The 24,377-nt window shown below is 38.5% G+C and overlaps 1 protein-coding gene across 4 annotated transcripts in view; it reads right to left on the bottom strand.

Moving 5' to 3' along the window:
• The window catches only part of SDCCAG8 (SHH signaling and ciliogenesis regulator SDCCAG8), a 227,839-nt gene that overhangs the window by 179,578 nt on the left and 23,884 nt on the right, over positions 1-24,377 (bottom strand). For 3 of the 4 annotated variants that reach the window (XM_004439590.3, XM_087424486.1, XM_087424487.1), the window contains exons 5-8: positions 21,509-21,634; positions 16,539-16,679; positions 10,129-10,193; positions 7,689-7,877 (exon numbers count right to left, since the gene is read on the bottom strand). In XM_004439590.3, the coding sequence (XP_004439647.1) occupies positions 7,689-7,877; positions 10,129-10,193; positions 16,539-16,679; positions 21,509-21,634 (521 nt within the window). Of the gene's footprint in view, positions 1-7,688; positions 7,878-10,128; positions 10,194-16,538; positions 16,680-21,508; positions 21,637-24,377 lie in introns of those variants that run through there. The other variant, XM_087424488.1, reaches the window with a different exon arrangement.

The raw sequence follows: 24,377 nt of genomic DNA, 5'->3' as shown, positions 1-24,377 counted from the left end.
TCTCTCTTCAGTACATCCTCTTGCAAGAGTAGTTTGCCACACAGATCCTCAATGAAACAAAGGACAAAAGAACAAATGAATGGATAATGACTCTGCTACAGGAAGGCATCAAAAGAGGTGAAGTAAAACTTCCTCCCGGTTCTGATATTTTATGATCTAAATTTAAAAAGTCACTAGACTATTTAGAATTGGAAATTGAAGAGTTCAGTTGCTCTCGTTCAAAAATTTTTCAGAATACCAACTCACCAAATTCAGACACTGAACCACCAAAAATCATCAACAATAAACCCCCAAACACTGATGTCTTGTTAAGATCATCATTCAACAGTGAGACCATAAAACCATTATACTAAAAATCTGTGTAGCCACTGGACTGACAAACTCCAGTTTTCCCTAAGAGAAGTGTAGCGTATGCTTCCAAGTGGCCCTCAGACCATCTGGGAAGCTCAGGAGAGATGCCTAAATTGCATATACACTTACAGCTGCAGGTAGCCATTTTGGCAATTTAGGATTCTCTACTCGGTCGCTACATTTTTGGTTTTGTGTTGTTTCAACTCAGCCAGCCCATATACCAAAGAGCAAGCACTCAGAAAAAGAGCTCTGGGCGTGTTAGCCTTTCCTCAGCACCAGGCCCTACTTCCTCTCCCACTCCTAGGTTCATCTGGCTCACCTGCTTGATTTAGCTTCCATTTTTCAGCCCACACTTGTCCTCTGGGTCTAACAGTGCTGATGCATTATCCGCCCTTCAGAAACAGTGAACTCCAGCCACCCAGGGTAACCACCCAGGGGACTGCAATCCTGTTCCAGAGCTCCCAGTCCACTGGGCCAGCCCAGAGACAGGCCTGAGTGCACCTCTCACAATGGGAGGTTGGGCAAATATGCACGACATATCAATGTCAGAGGGAGAGGGCCATTACCAAAATTACCATTTCCACGGCCAAAGTTCCCCGAGTGCTCAAAAACACTATGTGGATGTTCTGATGAATGTGATCAAGGAGTTTTTCGAAGCCAAGCAAGGAATACAGCATTAACCCTGCAACACTGCATGATCCAGAGGCGAGAGCAGCTGAGGCAGAAGATGAGGCAACGAGCCTGGGTATCAGTTCTACAAGCATGTAATACTGAAGGAACTTAGTGCAACAATCAGAGCAGACAGGACTGAGAAAATCTCCAAAAAATCTCGACCAAATGTTTAAAATAAAGAAAAGAAAGAATTGGTCTGATACATACGCAAGAGCTTAATCTTGAAATATGGAGTGCCTAAGAAATGCCTTTAGTCCCTCAGGCATTTCACAGTTATTACCGATCATAAGCATTGTTAAGCATCACTCGTAAGTATTATCACTGTTTTTAAAAAGAATGTCTAGAAGGCTGATTACAACATTTCCTTGCTCCTCATTTCTGGGAAGTTCCTGCCACAGTCTTTCAAAGCCAACTATACAGAATATTACCATATTGCCAATGACCCACCCTAAATCACAAGCTGGGCTGAAGTCCCAGGATAGCACAGTTGTAATCATTTCCCCTTTCTGAAAAGTACACTGAAACTTCTCCAAGGCACTATGAGCTGCAGAAAGGAACTTAAGATAAAGCAGCTCCATCCTGATTACCCTTCTAAGTTTTTATTTTTATTTTTTTTGGTGAGGAAGATCAGCCCTGAGCTAACATCCATGCTAATCCTCCTCTTTTCTGCTGAGGAAGACTGGCTCTGATCTAACATCTATTGCCAAACCTCCTCCTCCACCCCCCCCAAAGCCCCAGTAGATAGTTGTACGTCATAGTTGCACATCCTTCTAGTTGCTGTCTGTGGGACGCAGCCTCAGCATGGCCGGAGAAGCGGTGCGTTGGTGCACGCCCGGGATCCGAACCCGGAATTAACTCCAGTAGCGGAGTGCGCGCACTTAACCGCTAAGCCACCGGGCCGGCCCCCTAAGGTATTTTTTCTTTAAGCAAGAAAGAGAGGTTACTGTCTCTCTTACCTACCTCATGGCATAATGAGGCCTGAGTGAAAGGCAGAAGTTCAGAAACACTATGAGGACTTCAAATCAACCTTTAAAATATATCCAATGTCATAGACAGTTAAGTATACTCTCCAAAAAGCACCTAAGGTCCTAATAAAACACCACAAACCATGGGTGGTCTGGTCTCCAAGTCACACCTGGTCCTCTCCTCTTCCAGTGCCCACGTCATTCTTGTGTCATATATTCAATACAATACACGCTAAAAGATCAACAAAGGAGCTTAAAGCTGGTGTCACAATGCCACATTTCGAACAGAGGCCAGGAAACACTTTTGATTTCTCATATTTGGGATTCAAAAATTCCACGTTAAATTCATACAGGAAATACTAAGATACAGATCATTGAGGGTTCAGACTTCTAATTATGCATAAAACCAGAAATCCAAACCTAAAAAGTCTTGGCCACTCTTCAAAGTCAGCATATCACTCAATATCCAGCATTCTGCATTAATAAGTTGCAAGAAGCAAACACCAGCTTAGGCCAAGGGAATCATATAGACAAAAATTTCCATTGACAATAAAAGCAGAAACCTTCCACTGTATTCTGTTATCAAAATAGAACACAAGCCAACGACATGCTGACAAAGGAGAAAATTGAACCCAGAAGGTTGACGTTTATTTTCAGAGGCTAAGAGCTGAAACTTAGGATAGAGACAAAGGAATACATCACAGAGCAATAATCTAATTTCTGAATAACTGGTAGACTTGGACTCAATGTAAACATTGTAGCTTCTTTTTAAAATGTTTTTCTCATGATCTACAAGAACATGAAAGGCAATATAATAGGGAAAAAAATCCTGCTTCTTATTTGTTGGTTGGTTTTGCTAGACTACTTAAACGCGGCTCTCTTTATCTGTGTGACTTTGAATAGGCTTTTTCCCTTTTTAAATTAACTTTCATTACATTCTCCTTGTAAAATTAACTAACAATACAGTTAAAGACCTATTTGACACACACTTTCATTTTCAATGCCTTCTTCCACCTCTCTAGTGGTAATCACTGTTAAATACTGGGTGTTTATCCTTTCAAATCTTTTTCTATGCATATGTATGAACGTAGAGAAAATACACTGCATGGTTTATATGGACTTTTAAAAAAACACAAATGGTTTCATGCCGGGTGTATCTTTCTCATCCTGTTTTATTTTTTTTTTTGGTTCAACAACCAAAAAAAATTTTGGAGCTTAGTCCCACAGTAGTACACATAAATCTACTTCATTCTTTTTTTTGTACTGTGCATAAAATTTCAGTTTATCTAATCCATACTTTAGTTCTTCTTCTTTGAAGGATATTTAGGTTGTTCACACTCCTACACTCTATTTCTATACTCACAACACTTCTGACACCAAATGTATGTGTTTTCCACACCAAGCAGTTCTCTAATTCTCAGTAGATACTAACTCAATTTTACACTATCTACCCAGAATTAGCACAGACCCCACAGGTTAAGGCTCAGTCCCACAAGACTGTCCCCTGCTTTAGATGCCAATTGCAAGTCCCAGGTTGTCACCTGTACCTCTGAACAACTGGCCATAAATCAGGGGTTCCCACAACTCCTTCCTCAGGATTGATAATTTGCTAGAACAGCTCACAGAACTCATGAAAATGCTTTACTCACTATTCCTCAGTTAATTATAAAGGATACAATGCAGGAACAGCTAACTGGAAGAGATGCACAGGGCAAGGTAGGTGAGAAAGGGCGTGGGGCTTCCATGTCCTCTCTTGGGTGGGCCACCCTCCCAGCACCTCAATGTTCACCAACCAGAAGCTCTCCAGACCCCACTGTCTAGGGTTTTTATGGAGGTTCCATAGGCATGGCTGATGAAATCATCGGGCATTGGTGATGGAATTCAATCTCCAACCTTCTCCCCTCCCCAGAGGTTGGGGAGTGGGAGCTGAAAGTTCCAATCCTCTAATCACATGAATGGTTCCCCTGGCAACCAGCCCCCCATCCTTAGCAGGCTTCCAAAAGTCATCTCATGAACATAAAGTCAGGTGTGGTTGAAAGGGGCTTGTTAAGAATAACAAAACACGTTCCTTTCACCTTTATGCTCTGGAGCTATTTCAGGAGCAGGGGACGTAACTCAAACATTACAACAAAAGACGCTCTTACTGCTCTTATCATTTAGGAAATGACAGAAGTCTTAGGAGCTCTGTGCCAGGAACCGGAGACGGGTACCAAAATGCTATTTCTTGTTATATCACAGTATCACAACACCATTACAAATAATGTTGCAAAAAGCATTCCCTATAAATGCTCCATTATGCACATACATATGTTTTCTAGGGTAGATTTTCAAATGTGTAATACATAATTTAAACATTAATGGATAGTGCTAAATTACCCTCCAAAGTAGTGCCAATTTATACTTCTACCAGCAGGGTGTGAAAATACTTGATTATTCACGGCCTCACCAATTCTTGTGATTATCAATCTTTAATTTTCATCAATTTGATGAGTTGGTTTTTTTAAAAATTGTATTTCCTTGAATAACAACAGAATGAATACCTCCTCACGTACTAACACCTTTCTCTCTTTTTTTTTTGCTGAGGAAGATTCACCCTGAGCTAACATCTGTTGCCCATCTTCCTCTTTTTACTGAGGAAGATTTGCCCTGAGCTAACATCCCTGCCAGTCTTCCTCTATTTTGTACGTGGATCGCTGCCACAGCATGGCCAGAAGTGGTGGAGGTCCACACTCAGGAACCGAACCCAGGCCACCAAAGCAGAACGCACTGAACTTAAACACTAGGCCCCCAGGGCTGGTCCCACCTTCCTCTTCCTCTTTTATTGCTCACCTATTCCTGTTCTTTATCTACTTTGCAACTAGGCAGTTTGTTCTTTTTGTTTCTTTCTTTATACATTGTCCCAGTTTTTTGTTATGTAAAATGTAAATTTTTTCCCAGTATTTTAATTTAATTTATAATATTGTACTTTAAGAAAGTTTTTTGTTTTTAATGGAGTCAAATGTGTCATTCTTTTTCCTTTATGACTTTCTCTCTTTTTTTTTTTGTTCATGGATGGGGGGGAGATTCAACACTGTCAAAATGCCCATACCACCGAGAGTGATCCGCAGATTCAATGCCATCTCCATCAAAATTCCAACGGCATTTCCCACAGAAGCAGAAAAAACAATCTCAAAATTCCCATGGAACCACAAAAGGCTCCAAACAGCCAAAGTCATCCCAAGAAAGAAGAACAAAGCTAGAGGCGTCACAATTCCTGATTTCAAAATATGCCACAAAGCCATAGTAATTATTTTTTTTCTTCTTTTTATTGTGGTAACATTGGTTTATAACATTGTATAAATTTCAGGTGTACATCATTATACTTCCATTTCTGCGCAGATTACATCATGATCTCATGTTCACCACCCAAATACTAATTACAACCCATCACCACACACATGTGCCTAATCATCACTTTTACCCTCCTCTCTTCCCCCTTCCCCTCTGGTGACCACCACTCCAGTCTATATTTTCTTTTAATACTTTTACAGTCTGAATTACATCTGGGTTTTTAAACCATCTTGAATTTATTTTTATGAGGTATGGTTGGTTCTACGCTTTTTTTTTTGTAAGGAATATTAGCCCTGAGCTAACATGCATTGCCAATCCTCCTCTGTTTTGCTGAGGAAGATTGGCCCTGGGCTAACATCCGTGCCCATCTTCTCTACTTTATATGGGACGCTGCCACAGCATGGCTTGACAAGCAGTGTGTTGGTGTGCGCCCAGGATCCAAACCTGTGAACCCCGGGCTGCTGATGAGGCGGAGCATATGAACTTAACTGCTGTGCCACCGGGCCGGCCCCTGGTTCTATTCTTTTTATCAAATATAAACAGGCAAATTTTTAACTTCTCTGAGACTCAGTTTCCTTAGCTGTAAAATGGGGTAATAATATTTTCCTCACCAATACTTTGCTAAGATTAAAAGATTACGTTTTTAAATTGCCTAGCACAGTCCTTGGCATATAATAAATGTTTACTATATGTTAGCTGGATCTGAAAATATATTTAATGACTTTTATAGGTATATTGAATCTATATGAATAATTTAATAATATATTTAATAATTAATATAATATTTAACAAAAAAATAGGACCATCAGCATAGATCATAAAACTACCAGTCAGTCCATATTGGACAAATTCAGTTTTTACATAACAACCAATAGGTTAGTCATGTGTGGAAACTCTGGCTATCAGACATTTTGATTGCTCTTGGAGTATGGGAGGTACAGAAGGGTTTTAATATTCATGGAGCATTTATTATGTGGCAGGAATTGTTTTAAGCACTATATAGGTATTCTTTCAATGACTCCTCAAAATAACCCTAGTAGTTAGGTACTTTTATCTCCAATTTAAAAATGGGGAAATTGAGGCACGAGAGGTTAAGTAACTTTCCTGAGGTTACACAGTAAGTTAGCAGTAGAACCAGAATATGAGTCCAGGCACTATGACTCAAAAGCTAGTGCTCTAGGCTCAAGGCTAAGTTGCCTCAGTAAAATCCCAAGAGGTAGGAATTATTCTTCCAAACAACAGAAGACTCCAGACTCAGGGAAGTAAAGTAATTTGTCCAAAGGTCAAAACGTAGAGCAAAATTGGTCTGACTCTACTGACCACAGTCTCTCTATTCTCCACACCAGTTCCAACTGGAGCATCTCTGACTGCTAAGCAGTAGATGCTAAAATGCCTTGTCATGTGAACAGCAAGTACTTACTGTCTTGCACAGGCAGGTACCCTGCTCGAAGCCAGGGACACAGAAATAAGCAAAACATAGTTGCTGCCTCCAAGTATATGCCTTATATTATAAAATCGTAGAAGAAAAGAGCCCGAGTCAGTTGAGGATGAAATGGGGCAAGGCTGGTGAGAGAACTTCTAAGGGGAAGTGATGTTTGGGCTATTTAAATGAGCCCAGATAGACAGAGAGAGGTGACTTGAGCACAGAGAAAAGAAGGGGGCATGGGAGAACACACACTATAAACACCACTGGATGGTGTATTAAGTAATAATTCTCAACTTCCACAGAATACAATGCCCATAGGAAAAGGCTTCCTCTGGAATAATGAAAATGGAACAAAATAGACGCACACAGAGAACTGTAGTATTTCAGTCTAGATGGAAACTTCAACTACATCAAAGCTCGTGCGTAACTCGTCCTTAGTTGATCCTCAAATATTAATACCGGGACGTGGTGGGTCCTTCTTCACAACATAATATTCATAATATTCTTACAACAGGCAGATGATGAAGATGGGATAATAACTCACTCTACCTAAACTACTGCAGGGGAATCCAAGATATGGCAAAATCAAAAGAACTCCTCTCAAACTCAGTTTTGTTAAGAATAGTGCTGGATTTGCAATTATAGAGTCAGAGAAATGAACGGAATTGTACAGATTACCTACTTCAATTCTTTCACTTCACGATGAGACTGAAACCAGGAGAAATACAATTACTTCTCCAAAATGACACAGTCACACACAGTTGGCAGAACTCACCTATTCTGTCTTCCAGAAAGCTACAATGAAGAAACCTTTTAAAATCCATTTTATTTGAAGCTTAACAGTAACCATATGTGATTTAGCATTAGGAATAAAGAACACAATGCCTCTTTAAAGACATAATCTTCCATGTTGCCAAAGACTGGGTGTGTAGAAGCATACTTACTTAGTCAGTCTTTCAATGGTCTGCATGTGAACATTATTGTGGGTTTGGGAAAGAACAGCTTCATGCTGAGCACATTTCAAACAAAGACCACCAACACGGTTAGAAATATTAGCAGCAAGAAGAGACTCTTTATGTTTTAGTCGCTCTTTAAGATCTTCACAATTTTTCTGATATTCAGCTAAGTCTTTCCTAAAAAGATAAGATAAAAAAGGTCTAGTAAATGGCCAGGTAAAAGCACACTATTTTCAAATGTATCATCATGTGATAACTACTACCATCACTTACTGGTGTTTACCTAATGAGGTGCTTGACATACGATAGGTAATTAATTCTTACCACAACTCTGAAATGCAGGTACGATTATCCTAATTGACACTTTGAATAAAATGAGATTTGAATATATTAAATAATTAGCCCAAGTTCTTCTAAGATTTTAACACAGATTCGTCGGCCTCTGATTCTGGCTCCCTTTTCACAGCATCCCATCTCCATTACACTATATTACCCACAAAACAAAAACAAAACTCCAAATACAAATCCCAAAAAGTTTCTCTTAATAAATTCTCCTTGAATTGAGGGAAATACCATATTTCAAGTGTTAACCCATTAAAATGTGTAAAGAGTACCTTAAAAGATCACATAAAGGATCTGGATTTTATCCATGAGTAATTTATTATTGCTCATTTTTGTTAAGGATGAAAAAACATTAAAAATTTATCTAACCACAAAGTTTTATAAAGAGTTGTTTCAAAAGAGAGTGGGCTACAAAAAGAATTTATATAGAACTTGCCAGTCATAAGATTTCATAAGTAGCAGCTATTAGCTGGAAATATGCGGCTTGCTAAAGACAGAGCTGAGAAATTGTGTGTGTATGTTTTTTCATTTGTTTTTACTTTGTGGGATAGTCCCTGGATGAGGTTTTTCTCCAAGTTGACTTTTTAAGGATAAAATGACCAGTGTATGGGGTTGTATTCCCCCTGCCCCCTCCCCCATCCTCCCCAGCAAGGCTTTGGTCAAGTCAACTAGGGCAACCGAGCTTCCTTGCATAGACATCCCTTTCCTGCTGTATAAAAAAACACTTCCTAGTTTAAAAAGCAGAAAGTTGCCCTTAAATTCTTGGACTACTGAAGGCAGGCACTTTCTCTCCAGCTCAGCCTACTTTCTGTCGTCAATTTCTATTATACTCAGGGATCTACAGCTATCCTAACTTGCTCACTGCCATAGAGGAGAAGCCAATAATCGAGACACCTGGCTATCACACACTACCTCAACTCTTGGGATTTGGGGGACTTTCAGGCAGCCCACGGGAGGTGGAAAAGACCCACAGGCACTCTAAGGGTTAAAAAAAGCTAATCTAAACAGTCTGAAGTTGGGGGGGAAAAAAGCTATTTTTGCCCTATACCCAAGATAATATCTCCAACGTTTTCTTTTGAGGTATCATGTAGAAAAAGTCTGACTTTCACAGGCTTTGTAAAAAGAACTTTGGAAGCACATTTCAAAGAGTCTCCACTACTGTTTCTGTCAATTTCAAATTCAAAACACTCAGGTAGATTTGGTTACTTGAAATAGCAAAAAATAAAAAATAAATAGGTACCATAAAAGCAGAGTTTCTGAGACTAGTGATTTTATATCTTTCATAAAGAAGATGCTTCTTTAAATAATCTTAAATTATACTAAAAAAAAATGAAGAAACAGAAGGATGGAGGGAACAAAGTCTAGTTCATTGCAAGGTGGTATTTTAATATAATTAAGGATGGCATATTTGAATTCTGAATGAGGCAAAATAAGTCACATTCTGATAAGTATAATGACCTAGAAATACATTACTTTAGAACTGAAGAATCAAAATACAATAGAAATCAAAATATAAGAAAGCAAAAATTAGACTTTTTTTTGTTTTGTTTTTTTTGGTGAGGAAGATTAGCCCTGAGCTAACATCTGTTACCAATCTTCCCCTTTTTGCTGAAGAAGACTGGCCCTGGGCTAACATCTGTGCCCATGTTCCTCTACTTTATATGGGATGCCTGCCACAGTATGGCTTGATGAGCTGTATGTAGGTCCGCACCTGGGATCTGAACCTGCAAACCCCAGGCCGCCGAGGTGGAGTGCACGAACTTAACCACTACACCACTGGGCTGCCCCCTTAGACCATTTTTTAAATGTTAGGTTTGTTCATGAAAAAGTAAAAATCTCTACAGAAATCCTAAAACTAATCAGAATAAGGTGTGAAAAGCATAAGAGCATATTAAAAAAATGAACAATAAAACATGCAGTGAAAGCCATGAGTTTTGGTTCTTAGTATTACTCTAGACAAATTATGGCCTGAAAATTTTAAATTTTATTTCAAATTGGACTTATTAAAATCAAATTACAAAAAGTATTTTAAAGTTTATTTGATTTGATAATATTTTATTACCACTATTTAGAACACCCAAAATACCTCAAAAACTTCAACTGAGATTCCAGGATTTCATTCTTTTCCTCATAAGTAAGTTTTAGCATCTCCTATAGAAAAGAAAAAAAATGTACGTTTCCTCCATGTCCTGTGTTTTATAAGCAAATTTTAATTATTAATATTAAATTCAATATTTTTTTTCTTTCACCCAAGAGGAAAAGTAATGTGTCTTCTGAGGAAACACTTTTCCTAGTCCACCCAAAATTTTCTGTTTATTGAGTGAATACCTGCAAAGAACTACTGAGTCATAAAATGGCAATCACTGCCAAAAAAAATTTTTTTTTTCAAAATTGCACTGTCAGGTCTTCTAAAAGTGTGACTCTGGGAAAAACCAATTATAACCTCTAAGGTCCATGAAGACAAGGATCAAATCTTACTGGAATCTCCCATTGCGATTGCTGCCTATTCTATGTACAATAAACGTGTGCTGGATGAACGATAAAAGTAAAGTTACATATCACATCATGACAGACCAAACTGACATAGGATCTACAAGCCCCTGCTGGTGTCCAATTATTCTTTCATTCAACCAACATTTACCGACTATCTAAGATGAAGATGCCTCTAACCTCAAGGAGCTTACATTCTAGGAAGGAAGAGAAAGACAGAAGAACAATTTCAATTACATATAATTTACTCTAGCGAGGTATACAGAAGGTAAAATGAAATCAGAGAGGCAGGAACGTGTAATTCAGCAGACGAGAAGTGGAGAAGTTTTCATGGAGGAAGTGCTAAGACTTAAAAGGTAACTTTCGACTGAGCAAAAGGAACAGAGGCTGGAGAAAGCATGCTACATCTTTGGCCAAAAAGTAGATCAGTATTGCTAGAATGTAAAACGCTGGGGGAAGAGTGGATAGAGATGGGTTGAATAGGTGAGGTTGGGCCATGAGAAACATAAAAATATTAAGATCTTTATTTAGACAACTCATGTAGTCTCCATGTAGTGGAGACATTGGGTGGACTCTGAAAACTTTTTATCAGATTTGAATCTTAAATCACTCTGAAGTGTGGAAAAAGAGAGACCAACAAAGTAGTCATCACAAATACATGAGATAAGCACATGAACAAGAGTAATCAAGTAGCAAGAACAGAAAAGAAAGAATTTAGTATAGAGCTATATAAAGGTAAAAGTGACAGAATTTTACGATTGACTAGATATGGGGGAGAAAAAGATATTAAAAATAATCCTGGGTTTCTGAATTGGGCAACCAGGTGAATACTGGTGCTAAAGATTTTTTCAGACTGATAAAAGGAGGTAAAATGGAATCATAAAAATATTCAACTAATTCAAAAGAATGCAGAAAAGAAGAAAAGGGGAACAAAATAATAGATGGGAAAAAATGAAGCCAAATAGCAAGACAATGGATTTAAACCCAAGTGTATAAATAATCACATTTAAAAATCAGATATTGTTAGATTGGATAAATAAGCAAAACTCAGCTATATGTTGTCCATAAGAAACCCTCATCAATATGAAGATACAAATATGTTAAAAGTAAAAGGATAGAAAAAACTACACTGGGTCAACACTAACCAAAAGAAAGTGGGAGTCAGTCAAAATACAAAAACCATGTGCTATTCTCTATGCCAGCAATGAGGACTTAGAAGATGAAAGTTAAAAATATATATATCATTTATGTAACATCAAAAATAACAAATTTAGGAATAATTCTAATGAAAAATGTGTAAGACCTTTACTCAGAAAACTATAAAAGGTTATTGACAAAAACTAAAGATGACCTAAATAAATGCAGTGATATGCAAGTTTAAAGGATTAGATGATATAATAAAGATATAAATTCTCCTCCAAATGACCTATAGCTTAAGCACAGTCTCAGTCAAAACCCCACAATGGCTTTTCAGAACTTGATAAATTAATTCTAAAAAGCACTTGGAAATGCAAAAGGCAAGAAATAGTCAGGACACTTGAGGACAAAGAACAACGTTGAAAGACGTGGTCTACCAGATACAGGGCTATAACAACCAAGGCAAGATAACAGTATCACAAAGACCGAGGAAATAAAACACAGAGCCCAGGAACAGGCTCACATATATCTACACCTGATTTATGACAAAAGTGGAAAACCAGAGACTGTCTTTTCAACAAACAGTGCTGGGATACATAAATAACCATATGGGAAAAGAACAAAATGTGGCCCCCTGCGCTTCACATCACATGCAAAAATTAATTCCAGGTAGACTGTAGATCTAAATGTTAAAAGTAAGATAATATAGGAGAATACCTTCATGACCTGGGGTAAGGAAACACTTTTTATACAGGACACAAAAAGCACTAAACAAGAAAGAGAAAAACTAATAAATTGGACTACATTAAAATTAAGAAATTCTAGTCGAGAGAGAGAGAAAGAAAGAGAGAAAACTATCAAGAGAGTTATAAGACAAGCTACAGGGTGGGAAAATGTACTTACAACAGATATAACCAACAAACGGCTTGTATCCAAAATATATAAAGAACTTTCAAAAAACAATATCAGATAACTCAAAAATAATGAGTAGGATATTTGAACAGGCACCTCATAAAAAAGGACATCAAATGCCCAATAAATAAATGAAGAGATATTCAATCACATAAGTAATCAGAGAAATGCAAATGAAAATCACAATGAGATAGCATTACGAGCCCACCAGAAAACCTGAGAAATCACGTGTTGGCAAGGATATGAAGTGATGGAATCACTCACATGCTGCTGGTACAAGTATAAACTGATAAAATCCACCTTGGAAAAATTTGCCTTTATCTACTCAAGTTGAATATATACATACCCGAAGACTAACAATTCTACTCCAAGGTACGCACCCAGCATAAATGTGTGCAGTGCACAGCAACAGACATACAAAGAATGCTCATAGCAGCAATATTCACAATAGCCCCAAACTGGAAACAATACAAATGTCCATCAACAGTAGAATAGATAAATAAGTTGTGGTATATTCATACTGTAGACCCACCAACGAAAATGAACAAACTTCTGTGACACGCACAACATACGTGAATCTAACAAATATAATGTTGAACGAAAGAAGCCAAACACAAAAGAATACATACTATGTGATTCCACTTATATAATGTTTAAAAAAACAGGCAGAAATCAACTAGAGTGTTTAGGGATCATGCTTAGGCAATTTCCATGCAAGTCAAGACAGTGATTAGCTTTAAGGGAATGAGGGGGCAGTGATCAGGAGTGGGCTTGAAGAGAGCTTCTGGGACATGGCAATGCTACACATCGTGCAGGTGACAATTATATGGGTGCTCATTTGGAGATAAGTCATTAAGCTGTAAATTTTTGTTTTGTGCACTTTTATGAATGCATGTTAAATTGAGTCATTAGAAAAGTTAAAGGAAGATTGCATGATCAACTAATGTACATATTTTTTAAAAATTTTTTTTTTTTGGTGAGGAAGATTGGCCCTGAGCTACTATCTATTACCAATTTTCCTCTTTTTGCTGAGGAACGTTAGCGCTGAGCTAACGTCTGTGCCCATCTTCTTCCATTTTGCATGTGGGACGCCACCACAGCATGGCTTGATGAGCAGTGTGTAGGCCCACACCCAGGATCCAAACCTGCGAACCCCAGGCCGCTGAAGCAGAGGACGCGAACTTAACCACTACGCCACGGGCCCAGCCCCGAATGTACATATTATAGAATGCTGCTGCAAGGTTCAGGAAGATGAGGTCTGGTCTGTGGAGGTCACTAATGAGCTTGAAAAGAACAGATTTAGGGGACTATAGGGGGTAGAAGCTCAATTGAAGGATGTTGAAGAGAGAATGGGAGATGAGGAACGGAGACGCGAATACAGACAACTGGACAGGTTTTGGTATGAAGGAGAACAATAGTTGGGTGACAGTTTGAAGGGAATGTAGGGTCAAGAGAATATATTTTGTGTTTGTTTGCTTTAAGATGGGAGCTAGTAAAGCACATATTCTGTTGAGAATAACCCAGTCAACAGGGAGAAAAATACAAGAGCAAGAGGAGATAAGCACAAGAGTGAAACTCTTGAAAACAGAGAGACAGATTTGGGACATAGGGCACACAGATGCAGGGATTGACTTTGGACACAAATAGGATAAAAATGAGTCTATAATAATCATCAACACAACACTAAGAAGAGACATAAAAGAAATTAATTCCAAAGTAGGACAAGGAGGAGTAAAGCATGTAACCAGGGAAGCTGGGATGGGAGGGGGCATTTGAACTAAGCCTTGCAGGCTGGAAACATTTCCACATGTAGAAGATAAGAAGGAAACATTTTGGGTTGGGGAGATTACATAAACCAAAGCCAGTTATTCAAAGAGAAATGGAAGTGGGTCATGAGTTCATGAAGTAGTAAGTAGTGAGTGGTCTGTGCGCCTACAGCTAATATTCGTGAGGATGACAGAAGAATCAGAAATGAGTCTGGAAAGGTAGTGAGGCAAATTGTGGATGGCTTGGGAGATTGGTCTTTATCCTATGCGTATTGAGTGGCTATCATAGATTATTCAGCTGAAAAAAAAATGCATTTAGTCTTTCAGATTTTATTAAAAGAAAGGAACTCTCTCCTAAATAGTAGAATAAAACTTGGATTAGGGATTGAGAAAGGGGAGGGAGACTGGGGCCAGAGAAAGCCTTTAGAAAACTATAACAATAACACCTGTAGATGATAATGAGAGCTGAACTACGATTCATTCTCTCTTCCCCCAGAACACTCCATTTACAGTGTTATTTTTAAATTTTCATCATTATTGATCAATTCTGCCATGTCAGATTTTTGCAAAGAAGACTTCAAGTTAACAAGAGGAAAGAAAAGTTCTGTTTGTTACACAGATCAAAGGATTTAACAATATCATTTGATCTTAAAATAGAATTATTTCAGACTCTGGGAAACGAGGACATTCAAAAGCAGTTGCGTATACGGGGGAATTTAGAAAGACACAAGCATGCCCAGGGAAGACACAAGCTCAGAAGAGTCCTGAGGAGACCTTAAGCTTTTAGTTGGGCTGATCTCTCGGCTCAGAGCAATCCCAGTTACATGGTGAAGGAATCTCTCAGCACCGGGCCAATCTGCAAAGACTCGGAGAGGTGGTTGTTCTATCTCTTGGGGTTTTTTTGTTGGTTGGTTTTTTGTTTCAGCTGCTGGTGTTCAAGGAAATCTTTGTCAAACATTAGCTGAGCATGAGCTAATGAAACAGAGACTTCAGTGATCACACGTGACAAGGAATAGTCTTTACAAAGATAGTTTGGAAAAGTCTCAAAACAGAAGGACTACTACAGCCTTCAACAATAAAAAAGACAGCAAATCTTGGGTAAAATGGGGCATCCGATTTCCAGAGTTGCTATTCCACAGCATGACAGTTTAGTTCAATGCCCAATTTTCAACAACCAAAAAAACCAGAAACCAAAAAATAAAAAGAAACAGGAAAATATGGCTCACTCAAAGGAACAGAATAAACAGATTGAAACCATACTTAAGAAACTACAGACATCAGACTTACTAGACAAAAACCTTAAGACAACGGTCTTAAAAACACTCAAAGAGCTAAGCAAAAACATGGACAAAGAACTAAAGGAAATCAGGAAAACAAATTATCAAAAGTAATCCAACAGAAATTCTGGAGCTGAAAAAGACAGTAACTGAAATGAAAAATCCACTAAAGGATTCAGGAGCAGATTTGAGCAAGATAACAAAGAATCAGTCAACTCAAAGATAGGACAATTAAGATGATCGAGTCTGAGGAGCAGAAAGAAAACAGAGTGAGGAATTACCATATGATCCACAATTCCATTTCTGGGTATACACCCAAAAGAACTGAAAGCAGGGACTCAAACAGATATTGGTGCATCAATGTTCATAGCAGTCTTATTCACAAGAGCTAAAAGGTAGAAACAACCCAAAAGTCTATCAACAAATGAATGGATAAACAAAGTGTGGTATATACATACAATGGAATATTCTTCACCCTTCAAAAGGAATTAAATTACAATATGTGTTACAACATGGATGAACCTTGAAAACATTATGCTAAATAAAAGTAGGCCAGATACAAAAGGACAAATATTGTTTGATTCCATTTAGGTCAGGGCCTTAGAATAGGCAAATTCATAGAGACAGAAAGCAGAAGAGGTTACCAGGGACTGGGGAGAAACAGGAATGGCAGTAATCGTTTAACTGGTACAGAGTTTTGTTTGGGATGATGAGAAAGTTCTGGAAATGGATAGTGTTGATGGTTGCACAACATTGTGAATGTACTTAATGCAAATTAATTGTACACTTAAAATGGTTAAATGGTAAATTTGAAAGTGGTTAAAATGCTAAATTTTATGTTATGTGTATTTACCACAATAAATAAAAGCACAAAAAAAACTAGATGCATAAGAGAAAGGCACCCAAACACTCACCAGTTCTCGCTTCCATTTTTCAGCCTCACCAGCAGTTGCAGCTTTGATAATATCTGCATTGCCATGGGGAAATAGTCTTTTGGCAGCTTCATCCACTCCAGAATCTTCACCTGTTGTAATCCAAGAATTCTGCATGTGTCCCTAAAATAAAACGTGCCAGTAACTGCAATCGACTTTTAACTTTAAATCAGCATGCATGCTTTACAAATGGAAAACTGATTCTTATCTGTGATGAAAGAAATAAAGAAAGCAGATGCTTCTAATTACAAATCAAGAATCATTTTACATTTTCAGGCTATTAGGGTCATATTCCACAACAAGTGTTACAAAGTCAAATTCCTATAGGTACAGGCAATAATGTAAGTGAGCAAAGAGTGCTGGATTCAGTGTATTCAACAAAGGAACTTATCTCTTACTCCTCTGAAGGCATATATTCTTGAAACACAGAGCCCTCTCTTGGTTTGTCTTTCATTTTCCACATTTCATAAAAGCATGACTAATAGTAAAAATTAATACATATGGGGTTTATTATGTGCCAGACACTGTTTATCGTGCTTCACACATATCAACTCATTTAATCATTACAACAACCCTATGAGACAAGTTTCATTGTTATCTCCACTTTATAGATGAGGAGACTGAGTCACACAGAGTAACTTGCTGAGTCACAGAGATAGGAAGTGGCTAATAAGTGGCAGAGCTAAGATCTGAACCCTGGCAATCTGGCTTCAGAGTCCATGCCCTAAACCACTATGCTCTTCCCCCTTTCCAGAGAAATACTTATCTTCAATAAGAAAAACAGTGCATGGTGACAAACATAAGTGACATGCAGCCTGCATGTCACGGATCCAAAAAGGAGGGGTAGGGACCAGGACAAACCACCCGAAAGAAGCAGCCGCTCCTCGGTTCCACTCAATTGCTGCCGTGTGTGAATGCAAACTCCTATTACCAAAAAATCTTTTGATTTTTTTTTTTCCAGAGATAAGCCAGATATCTGGCTCTTCATTTGAAACATTGTTAAATATTGGTTCAAAGGTGGTCAAACAAACAAAACATGTCCACGGACTGAATTTGGTGCGCCCATTGTCAGTTTGCCACCTGTGGCACTCTCTCAAAATTCAATGAAGAAAGCAGCCCAAAGATCTGGGTAATTTATGCAGGCAACAAGGAATGAAATTCTTATACTACTTTAATTCAACAAATAATTCTTGAACTCTCTTTAAGGGCCAAATATGGTAGCATTCACAAGAGAGGACAGGTCCCCAGACAGAACTATACTGGAGCGTCACATCATGCTAGAATGTGGTAAAATTGTCCAAAGTAGTGCTCTTGAGACTCTACTCCCTATTCTTCAGGAAGTTCAGTTTAATGCAAACATTGGTGTTATAACTGCTACTGTCAGGCAGTGTGCTGAGAGCTTAGAGGGTGAAAATGAGCAAGACTGTTATCCTCAAGGAGTTTAATAAGGGAGACAAACAGTTTAGCAGATAATTTCAATTTAATAAGATAAGGGCTGGGCCAAAGGTGTGCACAGGGGACTGCGCCAGAACAGAGGGATATTAAGAGCAACCGGAGATTCCAGGAAGGTTTTCTGGAGTTTTGCTGTGATGTCTTGAAGGATGAGTAAGAGTAAGCTAGATGGGAAGGCATGCCAGGAAGAGAGAACATCATGAGAAAAGTTCACAGAGGTGTGAAATAGCATGGTGCCTGCAGGGGACTCGTAGGCAATTCAGCATTACTAGAGGTTGAAGCACAAGGCAATGGATGTCAGAAGATGAAGCTGGAGGGTCAAAGAAGGGTCTGGAAAGTGTGGTGTGCTATGCTAATAAGCTTGAACTTGACTTTGTAGGTAGGAACAAATCTCCCAAGATCTGACCGCATTAAAAGTTGCCTTGGAGAGAGCAATGAAGGACGGTGGTAGTAATTTCCTATGGAGCAATTGGAGAAAGCATATAGACCACAGATCGCTGACTTACGGTATAAAATATTGTCATTCTTCGGAAAAAAGTGCTAGTCTAATTGCCACTTTGTTCTTTCACAGATAGCTTTTAAAAACCTGAATGGTATTTGACCAAGATTTTTAAAAAATCTAATTATATGTATACCCCTGAAGGTCATTGAAAACCTTTTATTTCTTAATTGAGGGGAGGGGTTGGTAGTGGAGGGGATGGGAATAGACATGGAAAGAAATGGCTCAGAAATTTTCTACTTAAAAACAAATCTCAATCTTTGAAGGAGTACACACGCCAAAATTTCTAATAAATAGCATATTTTAATATTATTATAATTTTTGAACTCTCAAGAGAAGCCTTCCACTAAGAGAAATTTTATAAGAATGAAAAGTGATGAAAAATGAAGATAAAAATAAAATATTCTTTGAATGGTTTTAGTTTTTTAAAAATAATCTGCTTGCTTCTTCAACCACTAGGTCATAAATTAGGCTAAAAGCTAAAAGTCACATAGGCTGCCATCCAAGTCCAGGGCTAAAAACCAAAAACAGTAAAGAGGAGGCTCTTCTCTTCTGTGCTGGGGGAGAAACTTCCATCCTCTGGCAAACAAAGATGGTTTGGTCCAATGCTGACAAGCTATTCCTAATTTATACAGAAAGCTGTATCATTCAAGGCTAGTGGATGGGTCTGGGGAGGCAGACAATCCCAAGTTTGAGCCCTAGCGTTGCCCTTTTCCAGCTCTGTAACATGAGACCAGTTACTCTGGTTACTTAACCACTGTGTACCTTAATTTACTCATCTGAAAACAGACATCATAATGCCTGCCTCGTATGGCTATTGTAAGACTGAAATAATGCAATGTAAATAAAGTGCTTGACACAGTGCCTGGCACGTCAAAACCGTGCAGTCATCAATAAATATTAATTATTACTATATAACTTTTAGTTATTTTTCAAAAGAAGGCATCAAGAAACACTGAAAATCTATATTCAAATCTGCCAACAGCTTTGGCAAGATCTACCATCAACATGGTGACAGACTCATTAAAAAGAGTTCAGAAAAAAAGGGAAGACAATATCTCTTGGTCTGTTGATATTTAAGATACTCTCAAAAGTCTCATTTACGTTAGAACTCTCAATAGGGCACCATGCTAGGTTGCTGAAATGTCTTAAGTCACCTACACAAGTAAACAGTGGGGGTAACCATACTGTAACAACAAAATCACAGAGGACTCACAGTGAAATGGAGCTCAAGGTCACCTGCCACACCTGTAACAATCATTTTGAGTTTGCATGATATTTTAGCTCATGTGAATGTTTTTTAAAAAAACAAGACCTCTCTACCACTTTGCTCCTTCTCTAACTGTGGCTGTAGTTTTCTTTTTCAAGTTTCCTTTGTTCACATGGCAGAGCATGTGCTCTTTCCACCACTTCCTTCCCCTTCTGCATTACTCACTTCTCTTGCCCTCTGATTCACTTGTCCACCTAGTTTCCTTTCTCACTTCACTTCCCCTTCTTGCACTTCTTTGCCATTGTATAAATACCGAAGACTATGCATAATTGAGTCACCGTTTGCTAAGAGACTACATATTTGGAAGAAAAGCAAAAGAATATATTTATTTTAAAAATGAGCTACTTCTAAGTCCTTTTTATATGGCTATAGTATCTTCAAGCTGACATTAAAATAATAAGCAACTAACATGGAATTTTTAACTACTAATATTATTAATATAATAATACAAATATTCAAAAAAGTCATAGAGTGAAGGGAAAATAGCTGATTACAAGCTGAAATGTAATTGCAGAAAAATAAACTGAAATACTAATCAGCCCATTTTATTGTTCAGAGTTAAAACAATCAGCTACTTCTAAATAGCAAATTCTAACACATAGAACTCAAGGATTACAAATGAAACATCAGGTCAGGTAAATAAAAAAACTTCAAAAACAAAAATTAGAGGACACTTAGCTAAAACATTAAGACATTCCTATTTTTTCTTAACAGGCCTGATTTACTAATGACGACGAAGTCAAAACCACCAAAATTCTTTGCGAAGCAAAGCTGCAACAAGCAAGTATTAAAACTTCCCCGTGGAAAGTTGAATTTGTCTCAAAAAGCAGAACAAGCTGCAATTAACTGTGTCCTATAGTAAAAGAGTGAAAAACATTTTTAAGGCAAAAGTATTTCCGACAAGCCACAGGAGATATTAAGTTTAAACACTATTTAAATATCAGCATAAGAATTCTGTGTCATAGAATTATAGAGATCATATAATCCACTGTTCTTCAAAATGTGGTCCACCGATATTAGAATCACTTAGGCAACCTGTGAAAAATTCATATTTTCAACTCAAGGACTCAACCCAGACCAACTAAATCAGCCTCTCAGGGGATGGCGCTCAGGAATCTGCAAGGCCAACACGTATCCCAAGTGACTGTTATTCATATTAAAGATTAAGAACTGCTAATATAGGTGAATCTTCTCAAATTGCCAATAAACAAACAGAGGACGCATGAGGTTAAGCCGTGTTTGAAAGCCCTATAAAATTACTTGCTCATCATCCAGCTTGTTAGGGACAACGGGAACACTAACGTTTTGAATCTTGGACCCTCAGGCCAGTGTTCTTTCTGTTCTACCACGCAGCTAATTAGACTTAGGAAATTCAGAGCTCAAGGAAAACTCAGAGAAGTACAACAGAAATCTAAGCTACAGTTTCTGGACTTTACAAAGTCTTTCCTATGTAACACACTTCCTGCTTTCAGACTTGCCTTTCCATATGGAAAAAACATAAATGGTATGTTCAGAGAAGAAACCAGAGTAGATATAGGCATCATTACGTCATTTCATTTGAGGATTCATTCCACCGCAGCGCATTTTAATTTTTGAGGCCCCAAGTGAATACCAGCATAGTACTTTTGCCAAACTTCAAGGAGAGAATCTAAGCAGTTCAGAAGGCCGGGGGAGAGGGTAGGAGGGAACAGTCAAACTAAAATATAATTGGTAGTTTTAAAAAATGCTCACAGATGCATCCAGAAGTGTCTGTTCCCTCATTGCCTCCTCTTGCTTTTGAGATTTCAGCTGTTGTTGGAGCCTTTCATTTTCAAGCACAACTACTTGTACCCTATTTTTCATTCCAGAGAGTTCCTCCTAAAGAAAGCAGAAACAAATACCAAATACATTAGGCATATTTAAGCAGTGCTGTTATTTGTTGATTATTAGACGATCCAACATGATACAAAGCATGCACGACTTACACTCTCTACCCATTTTCTGAAATAATATAATTATATTTAAACAAACAAAGCAACTCAAACATTAGCTAACAAACCAAGAGAAGGCTGGGGGAAAGTAGCAGAGGGCCTGCTAACAGCCATATCACAGAAATGTGTGGTGTCTGACAAATTTTTTATAGGCTTATAGAAAGGCTTTAATTAAAGGGGTTACCTAAAAGACTTTTAAGAATGAGGTAGACTGCTGAATAATAAGGTAAGATATATTATTACTCATTCTCAAATGCCAATAACTTGTCGAAAACTGACAAAGGATAAACAGATAATAGAGGACTCTGAGATAGAAAGGCATGGAAAGTTACAATGATTATCTACGAACTGGTAGCCAGATGGCAGATAATCATGCATGAAACAGTCTGGCGAAGAGTTCTGAAAGAGTGTTTCCTTGGCCTTGCAGGGTGTAATATAAGGAATTACAGATAAGTAATAATTAGAATAGCTATTGAGTGACATCTCAGTCTCTGAAAAAATGTTTAAAAATATCAATATATTGATGGTACAATACTTAACAATCTTAATTACCAGTGTAATCAAAAACTACTATGGGGGCCGGCCCGGTGGCGCAAGCGGTTAAGTGCGCGCGCTCCGCTGCAGCAGCCCAGGGTTCGCAGGTTCAGATCCCAGGCACGCACTGACGCACCGCTTGTTAAGCCATGCTGTGGAGGCATCCCATATAAAGTAGAGGAAGATGGCCACAGATGTTAGCTCAGGGCCAATCTTCCTCGAGTAAAAAGGGGAGGATTGGCATCAGATGTTAGCTCAGGGCTAGTCCTCCTCACAAAAAAAAAAAAAAACTAAAAAACTACTATGCATTACAGATCTTCCTTGACTTACAATGGGGTTACATCCTGATAAGCCCATCATAACTTGAAAATATTGTTAAGTTGAAAATGCATTTAATACACCTAACATAGCAAACATCATAGCTTAGCCTAGCCTACCTACATGCTCAGAACACTTACATTAGCCTAGGGTTGGGAAAAATCATCTAAAACACAAAGCTATTTTACAATAAAGTGTTGACTACATCATATATGTAGTAAAGTGTTGACATATATCATATATCAGAATGGTTGTATGAGTACAGAATGGTTCAAAGTGTATCGGTTGTTCACCCTCATGATTGAGGGGCTGACTGGGAGCTGCCACTGCCCAGTATCACAAGAGAGTATCTTACTTTATATCGCTAGCCCAGGAAAACATCAAATTCAAAATTTGAATTATGGTTTCTACTGAATGTGTATCACTTTTGTACCACTGAAAAGTCAAAAAATCGTAAGTTGAACCATCATAAGTTGGGGACCATCTGCATATGCAAATTCTATTCAATTATTTTATCCAGAAAAAAACCAAAGCTGTAATTAAAAGCTATAACTAAAAAAATATTGCAGACTTCCAATTTTTGGTCTGGCATATAATGAGCTTGGAAGACATTACTCCCATCTTCACAACAAGAAAAAAGCTGAATAAACTGAAAAATCAACCACTCTTCTTAGATCCATCAGCGAAAACAGCTACCCCCAAAATTGGAGACAGACAGGTGTTCCTGAGAATCACAACCTACCAGAGCAGAAACTTCCGGGAGAATCAGTGCTGGGGTAGGAAAATGTAAAGTATAATTGATGAAATGCTGGAAGCTCAGTGTAGACGAGCTTGAGAGTTAAAAACTCCAGCAGGACCCAGTCGTGGGGGCTCCTACACTTCTGTGAGTTTTATCTCTAGGACACTACTAGGTTTATACAGCAAAGACTGGAGAAAAATTCCCTCACGCTTCCTCCAGCAGGAGAGGAAAAGTAGCTATTTTGAAATACACCCAAAGCATTCCGTTCTTCTTTTTATTTCTTTTTTGTGAGGAAGATCATCCCTGAGCTAACATCCGCTGCCAATCCTCCTCTTTTTGCTGGGGAAGACTGGCCCTGGGCTAACATCCGTGCCCATCTTCCTCCACTTTATATGGGATGCCACCACAGCGTGGCTTGACAAGCAGTGTGTCAGTGCGCGCCCAGGATCCGAACCTGGGAAACCCAGGCCGACGCAGTGGAATGCGCGCACTTAACCCCTACGCCACCAGGCTGGCCCCAGCATTCAGTTCTTCTTAACAAGGCCAGCCTCAAGAGAAACTATTTTACCAGAGCCCAAATAACTGAGATTTTTCAGAATTTAACTGACCTAGGGGAAGGGAAATACCTAACTCCAGCTCCCTCTAGCCTGCCAGTCTCACTTAAGGGGAGGGGAAGACTGAGAACCACTTGTGAAGGTCATAGCCAAGGGGCACAGGCTCACTAAAAGACTGAGCCCTAATCACAGGACTGCAGAATGCTTCCTACACTCCCACACCGTACCACCACATCAAATTCCCCTGTTACTACACTAAAATAACTGCACATCTCAGACTATACTTAAGAAGAATTTTCAAGGGAAGTCCAAAGACAAGAGGAGAGACAAAAACCAGGACACTAGATGAAACTATAGCCTCTGGCACCTATAGTAACAGCAAACAGTAAACATAGCCTAACTCCTACCAAGATAAACATAAAACCTCGTACTAAATGTCTATTTCTGGGCTGGCCAGGTGGTGCAAGCAGTTAAGTGCGCGCGCT

The sequence above is a fragment of the Ceratotherium simum genome, chromosome 36, assembly GCF_057802395.1.
Source record: "Ceratotherium simum simum isolate JZ-2026a chromosome 36, ASM5780239v1, whole genome shotgun sequence".
Classification (NCBI taxonomy): Eukaryota; Metazoa; Chordata; class Mammalia; order Perissodactyla; family Rhinocerotidae; genus Ceratotherium; species Ceratotherium simum.
Note: the sequence above shows the minus strand (reverse complement) of the source record. Positions and strands in the feature narration are given on the sequence as shown.